Source organism: Pseudochaenichthys georgianus, unplaced genomic scaffold, assembly GCF_902827115.2.
Source record: "Pseudochaenichthys georgianus unplaced genomic scaffold, fPseGeo1.2 scaffold_1431_arrow_ctg1, whole genome shotgun sequence".
Lineage (NCBI taxonomy): Eukaryota > Metazoa > Chordata > Actinopteri > Perciformes > Channichthyidae > Pseudochaenichthys > Pseudochaenichthys georgianus.
The window spans coordinates 16,919-34,632 of record NW_027262290.1 but is presented as its reverse complement, the minus strand read 5'-3'; the positions used below and the strand labels follow the sequence as shown (position 1 = coordinate 34,632).

The 17,714-nt window shown below is 46.4% G+C and overlaps 1 protein-coding gene across 1 annotated transcript; it reads right to left on the bottom strand.

Annotated features, from left to right (window-relative positions):
- Positions 1-979: 979 nt before the first annotated feature.
- On the bottom strand, positions 980-16,643 carry LOC117441052 (troponin T, slow skeletal muscle-like). The gene is made up of 14 exons (XM_034077251.2): positions 16,618-16,643; positions 16,512-16,519; positions 16,347-16,424; positions 15,977-16,003; positions 13,637-13,657; positions 13,390-13,411; positions 12,586-12,646; positions 7,083-7,199; positions 6,452-6,529; positions 4,711-4,821; positions 4,506-4,615; positions 2,621-2,711; positions 2,507-2,547; positions 980-1,144 (listed from the first exon to the last, which is right to left on the bottom strand). The coding sequence occupies exons 1-14, from the start codon at positions 16,641-16,643 to the stop codon at positions 1,099-1,101; spliced, it is 837 nt and encodes a 278-aa protein (XP_033933142.1). The 3' UTR covers positions 980-1,098.
- Between the last annotated feature and the right edge of the window lie 1,071 nt (positions 16,644-17,714).

Genomic DNA, 17,714 nt, shown 5'->3' with positions numbered 1-17,714 from the left:
CACACACATGTTTAAGAGGTATCATGCTTCAGAGTGAGATTATACTTTCTAATAAAAACCAGAAATCTAAAATAATCCAGTTATTAATGTAAGTCTTTTTACTGGCTGGACACACTCATTCCAGAGTGGTGCAGTGTGTGTGTGTGTGTGTGTGTGTGTGTGTGTGTGTGTGTGTGTGTGTGTGTGTGTGTGTGTGTGTGTGTGTGTGTGTGTGTGTGTGTGTGTGTGTGTGTGTGTGTGTGTGTGCGTGCGCGCGCATGTGTGGATTAACACCGTGTCCTCTTTAGTCCTCGTCTCACGCTTCGAGCCAAACATGTGATGCGGGAATTAAAGCGAGGGGGGGGGGACTGGTACACAGTGAAGATAATTACCACAGAAGAAGAAACGGATGAAAAAACACTTTAGCATAAAACTCTAAACACACATGAATGAACTATTTACACAAATATTTTTACAGCGAGTAAAGTTAAGGTATCTAAACTACAGCATTCAAAATCCTATTCAAGTTAAAGTATTGGTATTACGGCTAATTTCAGAATCATATTAAATGATTGTATTATATGTATTATGTGTTCATCATTAAAAGTGGCACTTGGTAAGGGTGGAGTTTACTTTAATAATTTAACCTGTATTAATAGAACATACTGTAATGTACGAGTTGATTTATATTTTGTATTAGTTCATAATCTCAGCCAAGTCTGCTCTGATTGGCTTAGAGATGTCCCGCCCCTTAGCCTCTCACCTACAATGTGTTGGAGCGCTAGCCAATAGGAACGCGAGTGTTACATAGTGATGTCACTGTACAGAAGTAAACAAAGGAGTCCAATGGAGGCTTATCAGGCTGAAGGGAACACAGGAGGGGATTTTAGCCTTTAGAGACCATTTACATGCACTCAAACAGAACCCAGGAGAGGGGAAACCACACCAAGTGCTTCAGGGCCTCCTGAAGGCAGACGGAAACAGACCAGAGTCAGCGGCAGTGAGTGCATGTCGTTTTATTATCAATACATCTTATCAGCATTCAATATCTGTCCCACACCGAGACGCCTTCACTGCCACAGCCTTTGGGATCAATCCCATTTCTCCTCTTCGCCTCCTTTACTTCCAGCGACCGGCCACCTTCCCTTTGCCGAGGATCTTCTTACTGCAGGGCAGAAACACAAGGAGGGTTATAACGAGGGGGGGGAGCATGTTGCTTAGGTATCGAACCTTTAACCCAGTCCATCACTGTCACATGTAGCCGATGTCCCGCATTGGATTGACAGTCGCCCGTCGAAAACAAGGCTTTTATCCAAAGAGAGGGTGATCCCCATTGGCTGTGTCAGATGTCAATCAACAGAGAAAGGTATTCACTTATGGGTGAAGCCGGTGGAGGGAGACTCCCAGAGAGTTATTGTCAGATTGGTTTTTGTAATTGCGCACAGGCGTGAATATGTTTGGACGCTTCCCCGAAACTCACGAGAAGCGCCAGACTCGTAAAGAAAATATTGATCTAGGGATAAATTCCTCCTGAAACCAAAAGAGATGAGGTACCAAGTAATAAGACAGAGGACACGATTTCCTTTAAGCCCCTGTCACACTGTCCCGTAGTGTCCACCCGATGGACACACGAATATGGAATTGTGAATTTCGCACGAAGGCAACATTTACGTTACATTTAAGAAATACAACTGCAATGAAAGTACCACAAACAATTATGTTACAGTACTATGATACTGCACTGATATCTTCAGACTTTGTTCTTTACTTTCTCCGTCTTTATATGTAGAAGATATTACGTCATGTTGTTGTTTCCATAGCAACAACAACTTCCTGTCAACTCGCCTTCAAAATAATATATGATATCCTTTTTAGTTTCACAGAACACAAATTGGGTTATTTACATAATATGTGTACATGATTTTGTTGTGCAACAAAACAACCCGATGGACACACGATAAAGGACACGTTCAAATTCGGCTGTGATCGTAGCAACATCGGGCCGTTCGTGAGGGCGTCTGAAGCCTTCGTATGACCGCCGGTGGAGTTTCTCAGGCTCCGGCAGCAACTTCGTGAGCGGCGGCAAAATCTTTGGCATGCCAACAAACTGCCGACGGACCTCGAGAAGGTTCATTTTCGTGTTGAATTCGTGTGTCCGTGTCGCCCTTCGTAAGGCCATCGTGAGGGCATCGTGTTATCCTCGGTGCCATCGGGCATTCGCCCCGATCAGAGTGAGGGCGAATGCTCGATGATAACACGAAGATGACACGATTCGACAAGATGCCCTCACGAGTGCCATATGAAGATGCCGCTCACGAAGTTGCTGCCGGAGCCTGAGGAACTCCCCCGGCGGTCGTACGATGGCTTAGATGCCCTCACGAACGGCCCGATGCTACGATCAGCCGAATTTGAACGTTTCCTTTATCGTGTGTCCATCGGGTGTCCATTTCGGGACGGTGTGACTTTAGGGGCTTTATAGGAAGAGATGAACAGCAGTTTTAAAAAAAGTATAAAAGTTAGTACTCACAACTTCTGAGCGTGTTGGATTCTGTTCAGCAGCACGATGATCTGCAGGGGAGCACAGCAGGAAGTGAGAGGTGACCCTAATGTTTAACATGTGTGTTTTTAATCCCAGTCGTACCTCGTATTTCTGGTGCTTCATGTACTCCGTGTGGTCGAACTTCTCAGACTCCAGCTGGTAGATGCTGTTCCACATCTCCTGAGCTTCATGCCTAAAAACACAAAGACAAACGGAGACAATATGTGTCATTTGGCTTCAAAGAGAAGCCCTACAGTGCTTTCTGTGATCGCCCCTCCACTGTAGTTCTGTAGGGTTTAGTGCATGTAAATGGTCTGCAGCGACTAACATCTACATACTGATATACTAAGGTGACCAGATTTTCTAAATTAAAACCGAGGACTTTTTGAGTTTTGCGGTCAATGTCTCATCAACATGTCCAATGTCCTTCACTGTTGAAGAAAAAAGGGGGACAATTCTGGTTCAATGTAATTCGAACATTTGAACTTGGATTCAAACAGAAGGACGATAGCTCTTATATGAGACTTCAAAGGTCTTTTATTTTGAAAGTCTTCATCAGATGTTCCTGATTCTCTCTGAGTGACTAGATGGGGTGTCCTGCTGTCACCCTGGAGTGAAATAAGTCTTTGATAATTTCACAGTTTTTTATTTATTCTTGTATAAAAAGTAAACAGAAGGACGATAGCCCATATGAGACTTCAAAGGTCTTTTATTTTGAAAGTCTACATCAGATGTTCCTGATTCTCTCTGAGTGACTAGATGGGGTGTCCTGCTATCCCCCTGAAGTTAAATAAGTCTTTGATACTGGATATATTTAGTTTGATTCTTATCTAAAAACAGAGGGATGATAGCTAATATATGAGACTTCAAAGGTCTTTTATTTTGAAACTCTACATCAGATGTTCCTGATTCTCTCTGAGTGACTAGATGGGGTGTCCTGCTGTCCCCCTGGAGGGAAATAAGTCTTTGATAATTTGACAGTTTTTTATTTATTCTTGTACAAAAACAGAAGGAAGTGAAATAAGTATTTGATTGACTTCGAGTGACTCTTTGATTATGGACGGTTTCCACTAAATAATAATCTAAATATAGATGGACAATAAATCTAATTTGAGATTTTAAACAGCATACATTTTAAATTGTGCTTCAGAAAGTAATGTTATTTTAGGAGTGTCTTCATACTTACATTTTACATTCACTCAGTTATAATGTGGTAGTTATACGTAGTTTGTTTTAAAGTATTATTCATCACATTATATCGTACATCTTTCTTAATTTAAGCTCCAGTATATATGAATATGTTTGGTGTGTTTTTTAGGTATATTTGTTATTGACCGAGTAAACGCTTTTATTTTGAAGGCAGTTTTTACAGGCCTCTACCGTAATGCAGAGGATATTCGCGCACTGCAATACAACGTGCGGGCTGGCTCGACCACAGTCTGTTTACCCAGTGACATGAAACGTTTTGTTTCACCTTGATATGTGTTTTTAACGCATATTAAAAAATGGGGACATTTCCGGGGACAGTTTCAACCGGGGACAGGCCACTACAAACCGGGACGTCTGGTCACCCTATGATATACACCAGAACATCAGCAGGAGAGGACTCTTTAAAGTAGAGACACTACATACTGATATACACCTGAACATCAGCAGGAGAGGACTCTTTAAAGTAGAGACACTACATACTGATATACACCTGAACATCAGCAGGAGAGGACTCTTTAAAGTAGAGACACTACATACTGATATACACCTGAACATCAGCAGGAGAGGACTCTTTAAAGTAGAGACACTACATACTGATTTACACCTGAACATCAGCAGGAGAGGACTCTTTAAAGTAGAGACACTACATACTGATATACACCTGAACATCTTGTGATTGTACTTAGATTAGTGATTAAACTAATGGAAGTGAACAAGATAAGAATGAAGGGGTCTTTATGTCACTGTTTTATCAGATGATAAATAAAAGACGACTCACTTGAGTGCGTCCTCCCTCATGGTCTCAACATTTAGCGTCTTTCGTCTCTCGCCCAGAGTCTTCTTCTTGATCTCTAGACCCGTCAGACGCTTCCCCTTCCTCGTCTCTGCCTGGCTCAAAACACACAGTCACCATCAGTATTTTTATTTCTTCATCTTCATCATCATTGTTATATTATGATATAATACTGAGAACAGCAACAGACCTTTGCCAGGAAGCCTCCAAAGTTTCCCATGCCAGAGAGCACTTTCTTCTTCTTGAGATCATCAACTGCCTTCTTCTTGGCTTCGTCTTCCTCTTTTCTGTTACGTTCATCCTGATGAAGACCCAGAAAAGTGATAAAGAAAAGCATACGCTAAGCTAAAGGCGGCTAATGTTGGGCTATAAAGGAACTACAGCACGGACACATGACTTCACGTCACCACCGCTAAGCTAAAGGCGGCTAATGTTGGGCTATAAAGGAACTACAGCACGGTCACATGACTTCACGTCACCACCGCTAAGCTAAAGGCGGCTAATGTTGGGCTATAGAGGAACTACAGCACGGTCACATGACTTCACGTCACCACCGCTAAGCTAAAGGCGGCTAATGTTGGGCTATAAAGGAACTACAGCACGGTCACATGACTTCACGTCACCACCGCTAAGCTAAAGGCGGCTAATGTTGGGCTATAAAGGAACTACAGCACGGTCACATGACTTCACGTCACCACCGCTAAGCTAAAGGCGGCTAATGTCGGGCTATAAAGGAACTACAGCACGGACACATGACTTCACGTCTCCACCGCTAAGCTAAAGGAGGCTAATGTCGGGCTATAAAGGAACTACAGCACGGTCACATGACTTCACGTCACCACCGCTAAGCTAAAGGTGGCTAATGTTGGGCTATAAAGGAACTACAGCGCGGTCACATGACTTCACGTCACCACCGCTAAGATAAAGGAGGCTAATGTCGGGCTATAAAGGAACTACAGCACGGTCACATGACTTCACGTCACCACCGCTAAGCTAAAGGAGGCTAATGTTGGGCTATTAAGGAACTACAGCACGGTCACATGACTTCACGTCACCACCGCTAAGCTAAAGGAGGCTAATGTTGGGCTATAAAGGAACTACAGCACGGTCACATGACTTCACGTCACCACCGCTAAGCTAAAGGAGGCTAATGTTGGGCTATTAAGGAACTACAGCACGGTCACATGACTTCACGTCTCCACCGCTAAGCTAAAGGAGGCTAATGTTGGGCTATAAAGGAACTACAGCACGGTCACATGACTTCACGTCACCACCGCTAAGCTAAAGGTGGCTAATGTTGGGCTATAAAGGAACTACAGCACGGTCACATGACTTCACGTCACCACCGCTAAGCTAAAGGAGGCTAATGTTGGGCTATAAAGGAACTACAGCACGGTCACATGACTTCACGTCACCACCGCTAAGCTAAAGGAGGCTAATGTTGGGCTATAAAGGAACTACAGCACGGTCACATGACTTCACGTCACCACCGCTAAGCTAAAGCAGGCTAATGTTGGGCTATAAAGGAACTACAGCACGGTCACATGACTTCACGTCACCACCGCTAAGCTAAAGGAGGCTAATGTTGGGCTATAAAGGAACCAAAACACATTCAGAAAACCATTGACCTCCAGACGAGGGGGAGTCATTCCTGCAGATCTTTTTTGAGTAGCTTTCCCCATGATTTATATTTTAAACTAGTTTTACATACCTTTAGAAGCTAGCTCAACACTTTGAGCTTTACTCCTGCCCAGTGAAGTTACATACCTGCGTGTGATACGTGTGTGTGTGTGTGTGTGTGTGTGTGTGTGTGTGTGTGTGTGTGTGTGTGTGTGTGTGTGTGTGTGTGTGTGTGTGTGTGTGTGTGTGTGTGTGTGTGTGTGTGTGTGTGTGTGTGTGTGTGTGTGTGTGAGTATGAGTGTGCGTTTTACCGCGATCCTGTTCTGTCGGTCCTTCTCCCTCTCCGTTCGGACCCTGTGGATCTCAGCTCTCTCCGACCGACGATTCTCCTGATGGGAAGCAAAGCAAAGAAGTGTAAGGTCTGTTTCCTCTCTTAATATGTGTGTTAACCCGGTCTCACAGCATTTCGTGTTATAGTCACAAAATTAATTTAATCTACACGATTTTCGCATTTTTTTTCGTGTCACACAGAACGATTTCAAAAGCAATGTATTTCTATTGGTAGCATGTTTCGTGCCTGCACCACGTCTTTTGGTCCGGTCGGGTCTTGGAAGCTGTGGGGTTCATAAAAACATATTCTTACTCAATATCTTACCTAAGCCTAACCCTTTTATTTTAAATTGTATAATGTCGGAGTTTTTTTGCCGTCCGCGAGGAAAAGAAACGGCTCAGAGCCGCAGAATACTGACATCTGTATTTCTTAAATCTTTTTTTCCTTCTAATTTATTATTATTTACATTGCTTTTAGAATCGTTCTGTCTGACGTGAAAAAATGGCGAAATCGTGTTGGTGAACACGAATCAATAGATTAAGTTTGTGACTATAACACGAAATGCTGTGAGACTGGTTGGTCCTTGTTGAAGGTGTGAAAGGTGAGCTTACGATTCGGTCCTTCAGGCTGATCAGTTCCTCCTCGTCTTTCTTCCTCTGGTCAAAGTGGACGTCGATCAGAGTGTGAAGCTCCAGTAAATCTTTCTCCATACGCTTTCTGTGGATGTCCTGCAAACAGAGAGAGATTCTGTTTCTATATTGGCATCTCATTAGGTATGACAAAACTGAATATCATTATTTTACCACGGATGCGTTGTTCTATTTCGTCCCTACTGACCGCCAGAGGCGGTGCTTTAGCACTGGATATGTCCATCGTGCGCATGCGCAGCTCGAGTACCAATAACAACAAAGTCACCTGTGACCCACGTGACACCGGCTATATCAGCCGGTGTTGTCAGAGGATCTGTTCCTTTTCATCTTCTCGCTGCGCGAGGGTACCGTGGCTACGTTTTCGTAGCCTACAGCGTTCAGGCTTGAACGTTTGATCGGAGGGATTTCTCTGCAAACAGCTGGCCGCGTGAAGCTTCGCGACTGACAGTCGGAGCTACGGGTCGTTAGACGCGTCCTCCAGGAGCTGCGCCGGCTGTGCAGAGCCTCGACAGACAGGTTGGTGTCAGCTTGTTGCTGGTGATGGCTGTGTTCCCGCACCCGCTCCCAGCCAAGTTGTCCTGATTACCGTCTTATTGTTTGTGGCTTAGACTTTCTGGTGACGACAGTGTTCCCGCTTCCTCTCCCATAAAGTTGCCCTTATGCTCTTCTGAAAGTTCTGCTTGTGGCGTTGTGCCCGAGCTTCATTAGCATCTGAGTCCCAGCTTTGGCTGCGTCCCTCATTCGATTTAGTATGGAAGCCCAGAGGGTCATACTTTAAACCCGTTTTTCGTTTAGATGCAGAAAGTAAGGTAAGTACTTTCTATTTCCTAGAAGCTATTATCTGGTCTTAACATTTGTGTTCTGACTTGGTCGCTTGATTGTTAGCAGCAGCCGCTTGGCTAACACCTTGCTGTTGAGCTTAACTATTAACTCAGGGCAGTGCTCCCGCTCCCTGTAGCATAGGGTTTGATTGCAGTAGCGCTAGTTCGTTGTATTACTGCTCCTAGTACTAGACTCCTAGCACTAGGATGATATGCAGAGAACATCTTCACGGCGGGTGCTGTGTGCTCGGCATGTGCGGTTACTACTGTAACCAGACACGGTTCTATGCGGGCTGTTCTCTTTCTTAGAAGCTAATTATCTGGTCTTAACATTGTGTTCTGACTTGGTTGCTTGATTGTTAGCAGCAGCCGTTTGGCTAACACCTTGCATGTACGGTTAAGCTTCATTATTTAACTCAGCCGGTGAGGGCAGTGCTCTCGCTGCTGCTCCCGGTAAACGCATGGTATGGTTGCAGTAGCGCTATATCGTGGTATTTACTGCTCCTAGTACTAGACTCCTAGCACTAGGACGATATGCAGAGGACAATCTTCACTGTGTGTGCCGTGTGCTCTGCATGTATGGCCATTAAGGAGGATTTCATCCTCCCAATATTATATTGTCTAGTGGGCAGCCGTTGGCTGACACTTTTAGGCACCGGCCACAGTTACTATTGTAACTAAGGTTCTAAGCCGTAAGTACTGGCCATAGTTACTACTGTAACTACGGTTCCAAGCCGTGCACGTACTGGCCATAGGCAATACCGTAACTACGGCTCTATGCCGTGTAATGACCATAGTTACTACTGTAACTACGGTTCCAAGCCGTGCAAGTACTGGCCAGAGTTACGACTGTAACGACGGTTAGATGCCGTGTGAGCCCTGGCCATGGTTACTGCTGTAACTACGGCTCTGTGCTGTTCTATTCTTTAGAAGCTAGTTATCTGGTCTTAAACATGTGTGTTATTTGACTTGATCTCGCTTGATCGTTAGCAGCAGCCGCTCGGCTAACGTCTTGCGTATACTGTTAGCTTCTTTATTTTACCCAGCTAGGTGAAGGCAGTGCTCTCGCTCCCGCTCCCTCTACCGGTAATGCGGATGTAGCTACATCCCTTTTTCTGTTCGGCGAGTAGTAGCACCGCTCTACTCTTCCCGTTCAGCAGGTAGCTGGTGAAGGCTGTGTTCCCGCTCCCGGTTACGCTGCATCTGGCGTTCGACTCTAACTTAACCAGTGAAGGCAGTTCTCGCCCCGCTCCTGGTAGACGCCAAACGGCCTCGTTTTTCTGTTAAGCAGGTAGCCGGTGAAGGCTGTGTTCCCGCACCCGCTCCCGGTTTCGCTGCATCTGGCATTCGTCTTAATTTAACCAGTGAAGGCAGTGTTCTCGCCCCCGCTCTTGGTAAACTGCCTTATTTACTAATCCAGCTAGGTGAAGGCAGTGATCTCGCTCCCGCTCCCTCTGCCGTAACGTGGGTGTAATTACATCCCTCTTTCTGTTCGGCGAGTAGCAGCAACGCTCTACTCTTTCCATTAAGCAGGTAGCTGGTGAAGGCGTGTTCCCGCACCCGCTCCCGGCTACGCTGCATCTGGCTACCTACAGAATGGTTCATTCATGTAGCGCCTGTAGGGTTTCTCTTGAGCCCGAGGACGGCCACGGCCGCTGCCCCTCCTGCCTCGGCCGCTTCTGGCGGTCAGTGGGGACGAAATTCGAGCATCTGAGGGAGGTTCTCACGGTAAACGCCTGCATGAGCTGTAGCTGCATGCCTCGGGTGCTCAGAGTGGCTCGAATCACTGAGGTGGAACGTCTGGCAGCAGCCAACAGACACCTCTCCTTGTCACGTCCTCCTCCAGATCAATTCGGCCGTTCCCGGCGACTTGAGGGAGCGATGGCTTTGTGTGCTCCCCCCAATAGAAGGACTAGAAATAGGCTGTCCTCTAAAGTGGATCGGCTAGCTGCCGATAGGGGCATGATGAAGTCGCCTCTTGGCCCTTCAGCCTGGGCCCGGTGTAGGGGCTGCTAACCCCCCCCCCCCCCTCCTTCGGTGGGCGCCCCTCCTTTGGTGGGCGCCCCTCCTTCGGTTGGCGCCCCTCCTTCGGTTGGCGCCCCTCCTTCGGCTGACGCACCTCCTCCGGTTGACGGAGAGTCCTCCGTCGCGTACCAGTCGAGCCAGGGGAGCTGTTTAGATCAGCTGCCCTCGGAGGCACTGGAGTGTGCCGCCCAAGCTAGGCAGACCAGGCAGCAGCACTCGGGTCCTCGCAGACCTGTACCCACTCCCAGCAGGCCCAGGGGCCGCTCTAGCAGCCGCACTCAGCCGCTGGATTACAGGGGTGGTCTGCAGAGGTCTTAGCGGCCCACTCAACCGCCTCCCAATGACTTTCGTGCCCCATGTCGCCCGCCTTCCAGGCGGCCTCGTGCCCCAGAGCCTGACCGGAACCCCCCAAGAGGCTCCAGGGTCCGGGGGGCTGGGCTCTGAAATCCCGAGGGTGGTCGGCGGCTGCTTTCCCAGCAGCAGCTCAGTTTCTGGGCAGTCTGTACTTCCGTCCCTTGGGTGGTTTTCACCTTAACCCAGGGGTACGGACCGCAGCTCCGGCCCCTAGCCTTCGGCTGGGTCTAATTGACAGTCGTCAGCGATCCGGCAGGGGCCCTACCTCTGGGCCAAGAGTTGTCCGTCCTTTTGTCCAAGGACGCAATCAACCCAGTAAGACCCTCTGCTTAGCCAGGGGGTTCTACTCGGCATACTTTCTCGTGAGCAAGAAAGTCGGCGGATTTCGCCCGATCTTGGACCTCAGAGGAATCAACAGATTCCTGAAGGTGCTGCCATTCTATATGCTGACTACTGCATACGCACAGGTGGAGTGGTTCCCAACCGAGGGATGCCTACTTCCACGTGGGCCGGGCAAGAGGGTGCCTTATATTCAGTTCCTCCGGCCCTTGGGCAGACTGGCAGCTGCCTCGGCCGCTGGGCCCTTAGGCCCGCTGTCGTTGTGCCCCATGCAGATGTGGCTGAACAGCCTTCACTTGGACGCCAAGTGGCACAGGCACAGGGAAGTCAGGGTGTCGCAGCATTGCTCCACTCTCCGTCACGCTGGAGGGGCAGGGCCTATCTCTGGTAGGCGTGCCCATGGGCGCCATCCCATCCCCCAGGAGACCATCACCATAGGTGCATGTCTCTCAGGGTGGGGTGCAGTGCGGCAGGGCAGGACCGTTCAGGGTCAGCGGTCTGCCCAGCAGAGTGCGCGCCGGGTCAACGTGCTAGAGCTTCGGGCCGTGCAGCTCGCACTCACGCACTTTCTACCCCAACTGGGGGGCAAGAATGTGCGTGTTCCTTGGGGACAGCATGTACATTGTTGCTTAGACAACAGTCCCTTCTAGATAGTGGACGTTCTCACTCCACTCTGAATTTATGTGGCTGCGATTCTGCCCAACATGTTCGGGTCGACGGCGCCACGGCGGGGTGCCACAGGTCGGTGTCCCTCTTTATGAGAGGGGCTTTACGGCAGCGTCCCCCTTGCACCCCGAGGGCTCCGGCTTGGGACCTGCCCCTGCTGCCGGATGCCCTATCACCTCCTCCCTTCGAGCCCCTGGCCCAGGTGGGGCTAGGTGGCTGCCCACAAAGGCAGCATTCGGCTTGCCATAGCCTCAGGGAAGTGAGTCGGGGAGTTGCATGTCCTCTCCATAAACAATACATGCCCGAGGTGGGACTCTCAGGCGTTGCCCTTTGGGCAAATGTGGCATTCCCGCCCGGGGTCCTTCCACAAACTCACTTCAATCAGCCTGCCCAGCTGGCACGCTTTGACATTCAGGAGTACGGCACATCGAAGTTGCTGTGCCCTGGGGGTGCCCGGGGGGTGCCCAAAGGGCGTATATCAAGGCTACTGCCTGTATGCGGCAGGAGGAGCAACTCTTGAGTTTGCCCTGGCGGCACTAAAGGAGGTTAGGCCCTCTAACCAGTGGCTTCCCCACTGGGTTGTCGATACCATCTCACAGGCTTACGGGGCCAGTGGCCGCCCCCTGCCACCAGGCTGAGATGCCACTCTACAAGGAGCATCTCAACATATTGGGCTGCCCTGAGAGGGGTGCCCCTGGAGACCATCTGCGCCGCGGCGTCGTGGGCGTCTTCTGGCACATTCTCCAGTTGTCATCAGGTCAATGTCGCCACTCCCCATTCTTTGGGCGTGGTCCTTTTGCCGAGCTCCGCTGCTTCCAGTGGTGAGCAAGGGCTTGGGTTCTTCATGACATTGTTGGTATAGGTCATCCAGTGCTAAAGCACCGCCTCTGGCGGTCAGTAGGGACGAAATAGAACGATAGTTACGGCTGTAACTACGGTTCTATGAGTCCCGGATGACCGCCAGAGTTCCCTGTCACTCAGAATTCTTGTGTGCTCGCGAGAAGATTCTGGGAACAGATCCTCTGACAACACCGGCTGATATAGCCGGTGTCACGTGGGTCACAGGTGACTTTGTTGTTATTGGTACTCGAGCTGCGCATGCGCGCGATGGACATATCCAGTGCTAAAGCACCGCCTCTGGCGGTCATCCGGGACTCATAGAACCGTAGTTACAGCCGTAACTATCGTTTTGGATTCAGTATTTATAGTTTTATGGTCAGGCATCTGGATAAAATCTGTTGATTAAAGGAACGACTTACATCAAAATCCACCCGGTCGCCCTCAGGGATCTTTGGAGGGGCGAGTTGGGGAACCAAAGGTCTGAAGAAGAGCAGGAAGAACAAGGTTTACGAGATCATCAAATCATCAAATCAATGGGACTTTTTTTTTTTTGAGGAAATTGAGGAAGAGAATGAGGGCCACGTGTGAATTTTATTTTGAGATCTGACCAAAGCGAATATTTATTTTCAGAGAAAGGAAAATAAAAAATATATTTTTGACTTTGTCATTATTTACTTTTTTCTCAGATTTCGGACTTTTTGCAGAAATATCTGACTTTTTTCTTAAATTTGAGGTTTTTCCTAAAATGTCTGACTTTTGTAAGAATTCTGACTTTTTTCTAATTTGTGACTTTTTCTCAGATTTCGGACTTTTTGCCCAAATATCTGACTTTTTTCTTAAATTTAAGTTTTTTCACAAATTTGAGTTTTTTCCTAAAATGTCTGACTTTTGTAAGAATTCTGACTTTTTTCTATATTTGTGACTTTTTCTCCGAATTCTGACTAAAAACTAAAAAGTTTCTCAAATTGACCATATTTTCCGCAAATGTCTGACTTTTTTTCAGAATTCTGATTTATTTTAAGATTTGACTTTTTCCACAAATACATTTTTGTCTCCTATTTCCTCCGAATTCTGACTATTCACACATTTTAATGTTATTTTTACATTTTGAAGTCTGACTTTAATCTCCGAACTCAAAAGAAAGAAATCACTGTGGGTCCCTATAATGTCTTTACGTATAGGGAATAACCAATGCAACCAAAGAATGCATAATGTAAACATACTTTGGTTTTGGGCGCTCTTCCTCTGTGGATAAAAGAGAGAAAAAGACAAAAAATAACGATTAATGACGTTAATTGTGTTACCCTAAAAGTTGGTATAAAATGATTAGTGTTGCTAAAGGAACAGCACGCAAAGGACTACAACATAAAAGGCAATCAAGCCGTTATCTTTCAATTCAGGGTTTCACTTAACTTCTATTCATGATAACGTTAACCACCAATTTGGGAAACCATGTCTAACATCTCTCACCTTCCTCCTGGACTTCTCGGTCTGACGGACCAACGACATGAAGACAGAATGAACAATGGATGTACAAATGGAGCGGGAAATGAGTCATTTACGATGGGTGGAAAGTATAGAGCAAGGGAATGGGGAAAGTAGGACGGACGAGAGGGAGCAAGAGAGCAAAAGAGTAGGATGAGGAAGGTAGCATCGGAAGGAAATGCGGGATGGAAATGAGGAAGGATGCTCTGAGAGTGAAGAGGAGATTGAAATGCAGAAGTGAGAAGTGATAAAGGTACAGGAGAGGAAGGCGGAAATCCACATCCCGGGGATCAAGAGGTAAGACAAGCATGTTCCCCAAATATTTAACTATTACTTTAAAACCATGATTTCCCATCATGCATTGAGAGGCACACAATCTGCAGGCACTACAAACCCCCATGGAGAGGTGCAGGAATGAGTCCTAAAACCCTGGCATGACTCAGCATTTTAGCACCTGGTTTGCAGGTCAATGGTTTTCTGAATGTGTTTTTGGTTCCTTTATACTGTAGCTAGGCCTGTCACGATAATTAATTTTGTTGGACGATACATTTTCCCAGAAATTATTGTGATAAACGATAATATTGTCGGCGCCTAACTGTAGCCCAACATTAGCCACCTTTAGCTTAGCGGTGGTGACGTGAAGTCATGTGACCGTGCTGTAGTTCCTTTAAAGCCCAACATTAGCGTCCTTTAGCTTAGCGGTGGAGACGTGAAGTCATGTGACCGTGCTGTAGTTCCTTTATAGCCCAACATTAGCCGCCTTTAGCTTAGCGGTGGTGACGTGAAGTCATGTGACCGTGCTGTAGTTCCTTTATAGCCCAACATTAGCCTCCTTTAGCTTAGCGGTGGAGACGTGAAGTCATGTGACCGTGCTGTAGTTCCTTTATAGCCCAACATTAGCCTCCTTTAGCTTAGCGGTGGTGACGTGAAGTCATGTGACCGCGCTGTAGTTCCTTTATAGCCCAACATTAGCCTCCTTTAGCTTAGCGGTGGTGACGTGAAGTCATGTGACCGTGCTGTAGTTCCTTTATAGCCCAACATTAGCCACCTTTAGCTTAGCGGTGGTGAGGTGAAGTCATGTGACCGTGCTGTAGTTCCTTTATAGCCCAACATTAGCCTCCTTTAGCTTAGCGGTGGTGACGTGAAGTCATGTGACCGCGCTGTAGTTCCTTTATAGCCCAACATTAGCCACCTTTAGCTTAGCGGTGGTGACGTGAAGTCATGTGACCGTGCTGTAGTTCCTTTAAAGCCCAACATTAGCGTCCTTTAGCTTAGCGGTGGAGACGTGAAGTCATGTGACCGTGCTGTAGTTCCTTTATAGCCCAACATTAGCCGCCTTTAGCTTAGCGGTGGTGACGTGAAGTCATGTGACCGTGCTGTAGTTCCTTTATAGCCCAACATTAGCCGCCTTTAGCTTAGCGGTGGTGACGGTGAAGTCATGTGACCGTGCTGTAGTTCCTTTATAGCCCAACATTAGCCTCCTTTAGCTTAGCGGTGGTGACGTGAAGTCATGTGACCGTGCTGTAGTTCCTTTATAGCCCAACATTAGCCTCCTTTAGCTTAGCGGTGGTGACGTGAAGTCATGTGACCGCGCTGTAGTTCCTTTATAGCCCAACATTAGCCACCTTTAGCTTAGCGGTGGTGACGTGAAGTCATGTGACCGTGCTGTAGTTCCTTTATGCCCAACATTAGCCACCTTTAGCTTAGCGGTGGTGACGTGAAGTCATGTGACCGTGCTGTAGTTCCTTTATTGCCCAACATTAGCCACCTTTAGCTTAGCGGTGGTGACGTGAAGTCATGTGACCGTGCTGTAGTTCCTTTATAGCCCAACATTAGCCTCCTTTAGCTTAGCGGTGGTGACCTGAAGTCATGTGACCGCGCTGTAGTTCCTTTATAGCCCAACATTAGCCACCTTTAGCTTAGCGGTGGTGAGGTGAAGTCATGTGACCGTGCTGTAGTTCCTTAATTGCCCAACATTAGCCACCTTTAGCTTAGCGGTGGTGACGTGAAGTCATGTGACCGTGCTGTAGTTCCTTTATAGCCCAACATTAGCCGCCTCTAGCTTAGCATTAGCTTCTTCAGAAATCATAAAGTGGTGTTAATGTGTGGAGATGATCCTGCTGAACTAAACTTGTAAGTATCATAAACGTTGAGATTATTTTTCTGCAATAATCCAAAATCACATGGAGCAATCCCATTGGTCCAGGGAGATGCTGCCTTCAAGAACCAACACATAAATACATTCCTGCACCACTCTATTGGATTTAAGTTATTTGTATTAATGGTTTGTAAAAGTTTGAGTTATGACGGACGTGCTGTACGTACCGTGGTGTTCTTGGTGCTCATGTCGCTCTGGAGGTTTTGGGAAGCAGAATAGAGTGGAAGTAAAGGGTCAGAGTTAGTGATGCCCATCATTTACACAGATATATCAAACAAGGAAACATATCGTCTTATCATTAATACCCTTGTTGTCCGTCATAATGTGTGTACATCCATAGAACACCCAGACATTCACCTGTTCTGCCACTTTTAGCATGTTGTCAAGTACACCTGATACTCCAATAATCCACTGAGAAACATGTTGTAGCCATTTCTTTGAGGTCAAACCATATTTGCAGCTGACTACAAACCACTTTGGTTAATCAGGGTGGATGCAGGTAAGCTGCTTTGCATTCTGGGTATTTCCCTGACCTACCTTCATCCTCCTCTACCTCCACCCGCTGCTCTTCATCCTCCTCTTCCACTTCCTCAGGCTCCACCTCCTCTTCAGCCTCTGGAGAAAAGAGACGCAGAGAAATTAATTTACAATCAGTTGTTTCTAGGAAACCTAAAGTGTTACCTGTGGAGACATTGAACTCACCCTGCTCCCTGGAGAGGAGAGGAAATAGAGACAATATTAATTAGTTAACTTCACGGTTAATGCAAACGCTGAAATTATAAATACTGAAGGATGGTTCTGTACTCACTCGTACTCTTCTTCGACGTCTGACATGGCTGCAAAGAACAGAGGCAGAGGACAAGCAAATCAGGGCAATCTACAATCAGTAGAAGTTCAATTAACATCAGGAGAGAACTGACACGATTATTATACGCAATTGAGAAAAAAGTTAGAATTCTGGGCAAAAAGTCAAATCCGTGATAAAAGTCTGACATCTTTAGAAAATAACATTTGAGTAAAAAAGTCAGAATTCTTAGAAAAAAGTAAAAATGTTTTGAAAAAAGTCAGATTTCTTTGAAAAAAGTCAGAATTCTGAGAAAATACAAATACAAAAATACATTAATAAAAAAAGCCTAAATTGAGAAAAATTCTAAATTGAGAAAAAAGTCGGAATTCAGGGGAAAAAAAGTTAAAAGAAGAATTAAAAAGTCAATCCTGAGAAAAAAAGACCGACATTTTGGAGAAAAGTCTGATTTTTTTGGAGAAAATTCCGAATGTTTGGAGAACAAGTCAGAATTCTGAGAAATACGTAGAAAAAAGTTCAAAAATCAAGAAAAAATTCAAATTTGAGGAAAAAGTCAGGATTGTGAGCAAAATCTGAACTCTTAGAAAAACGTCTAATTTAAGAAAAAATCCATTCAAAAAATATATAAGTCAAAATTAATTTGAGAAAACAAGTCAAACCTGAGAATGTCAGAGTCCTTATAAAGTGCTTGAGGAGAATCTACTTAGAAACATTGCCTCACTGACTACAACACAATAGGTATTTGGCAGAAACATTAACTAGGATAAAAATATATGGTTACATGGATTAGAGATACTTAAAAACATGTCCGGTGTTTTTTAAAATACTGAGAAACCCATGTGCTGTAAATGCAGCAGTGAATCATCACACAGGTGGCTGTGATGCATCTCTTTGGAGACAGGGACACACACACAGACACAATGCATGCTGACATGCTGCTGGCTATGAGTGGCCCCTGTGAGCCGCTATTGGCTGAAACCACGCTGATACCTTCCTGGAAGGACACTGGAGATTGATGGAGCGTCAACAGGTGAGAATGTGAAGAGGGTTAAACGTAGAAAGATTGAGTTTCCTCCCTCTCTCCATCCCTCTCCTCTCGT

Bases quoted from the DNA above. Each gene is read 5' to 3' on its own strand.
- LOC117441052 (XM_034077251.2), bottom strand. From the start codon at position 16,643: ATGTCAGACGTCGAAGAAGAGTACGA. The intron at 7,200-12,585 runs GTAAGTCGTTCC...CTCTGTTTGCAG, and splicing joins GCGACCGGGTGGATTTTGAT to GACATCCACAGAAAGCGTAT. The intron at 6,530-7,082 runs GTAAGCTCACCT...GCTTCCCATCAG, and splicing joins TCAGCCTGAAGGACCGAATC to GAGAATCGTCGGTCGGAGAG.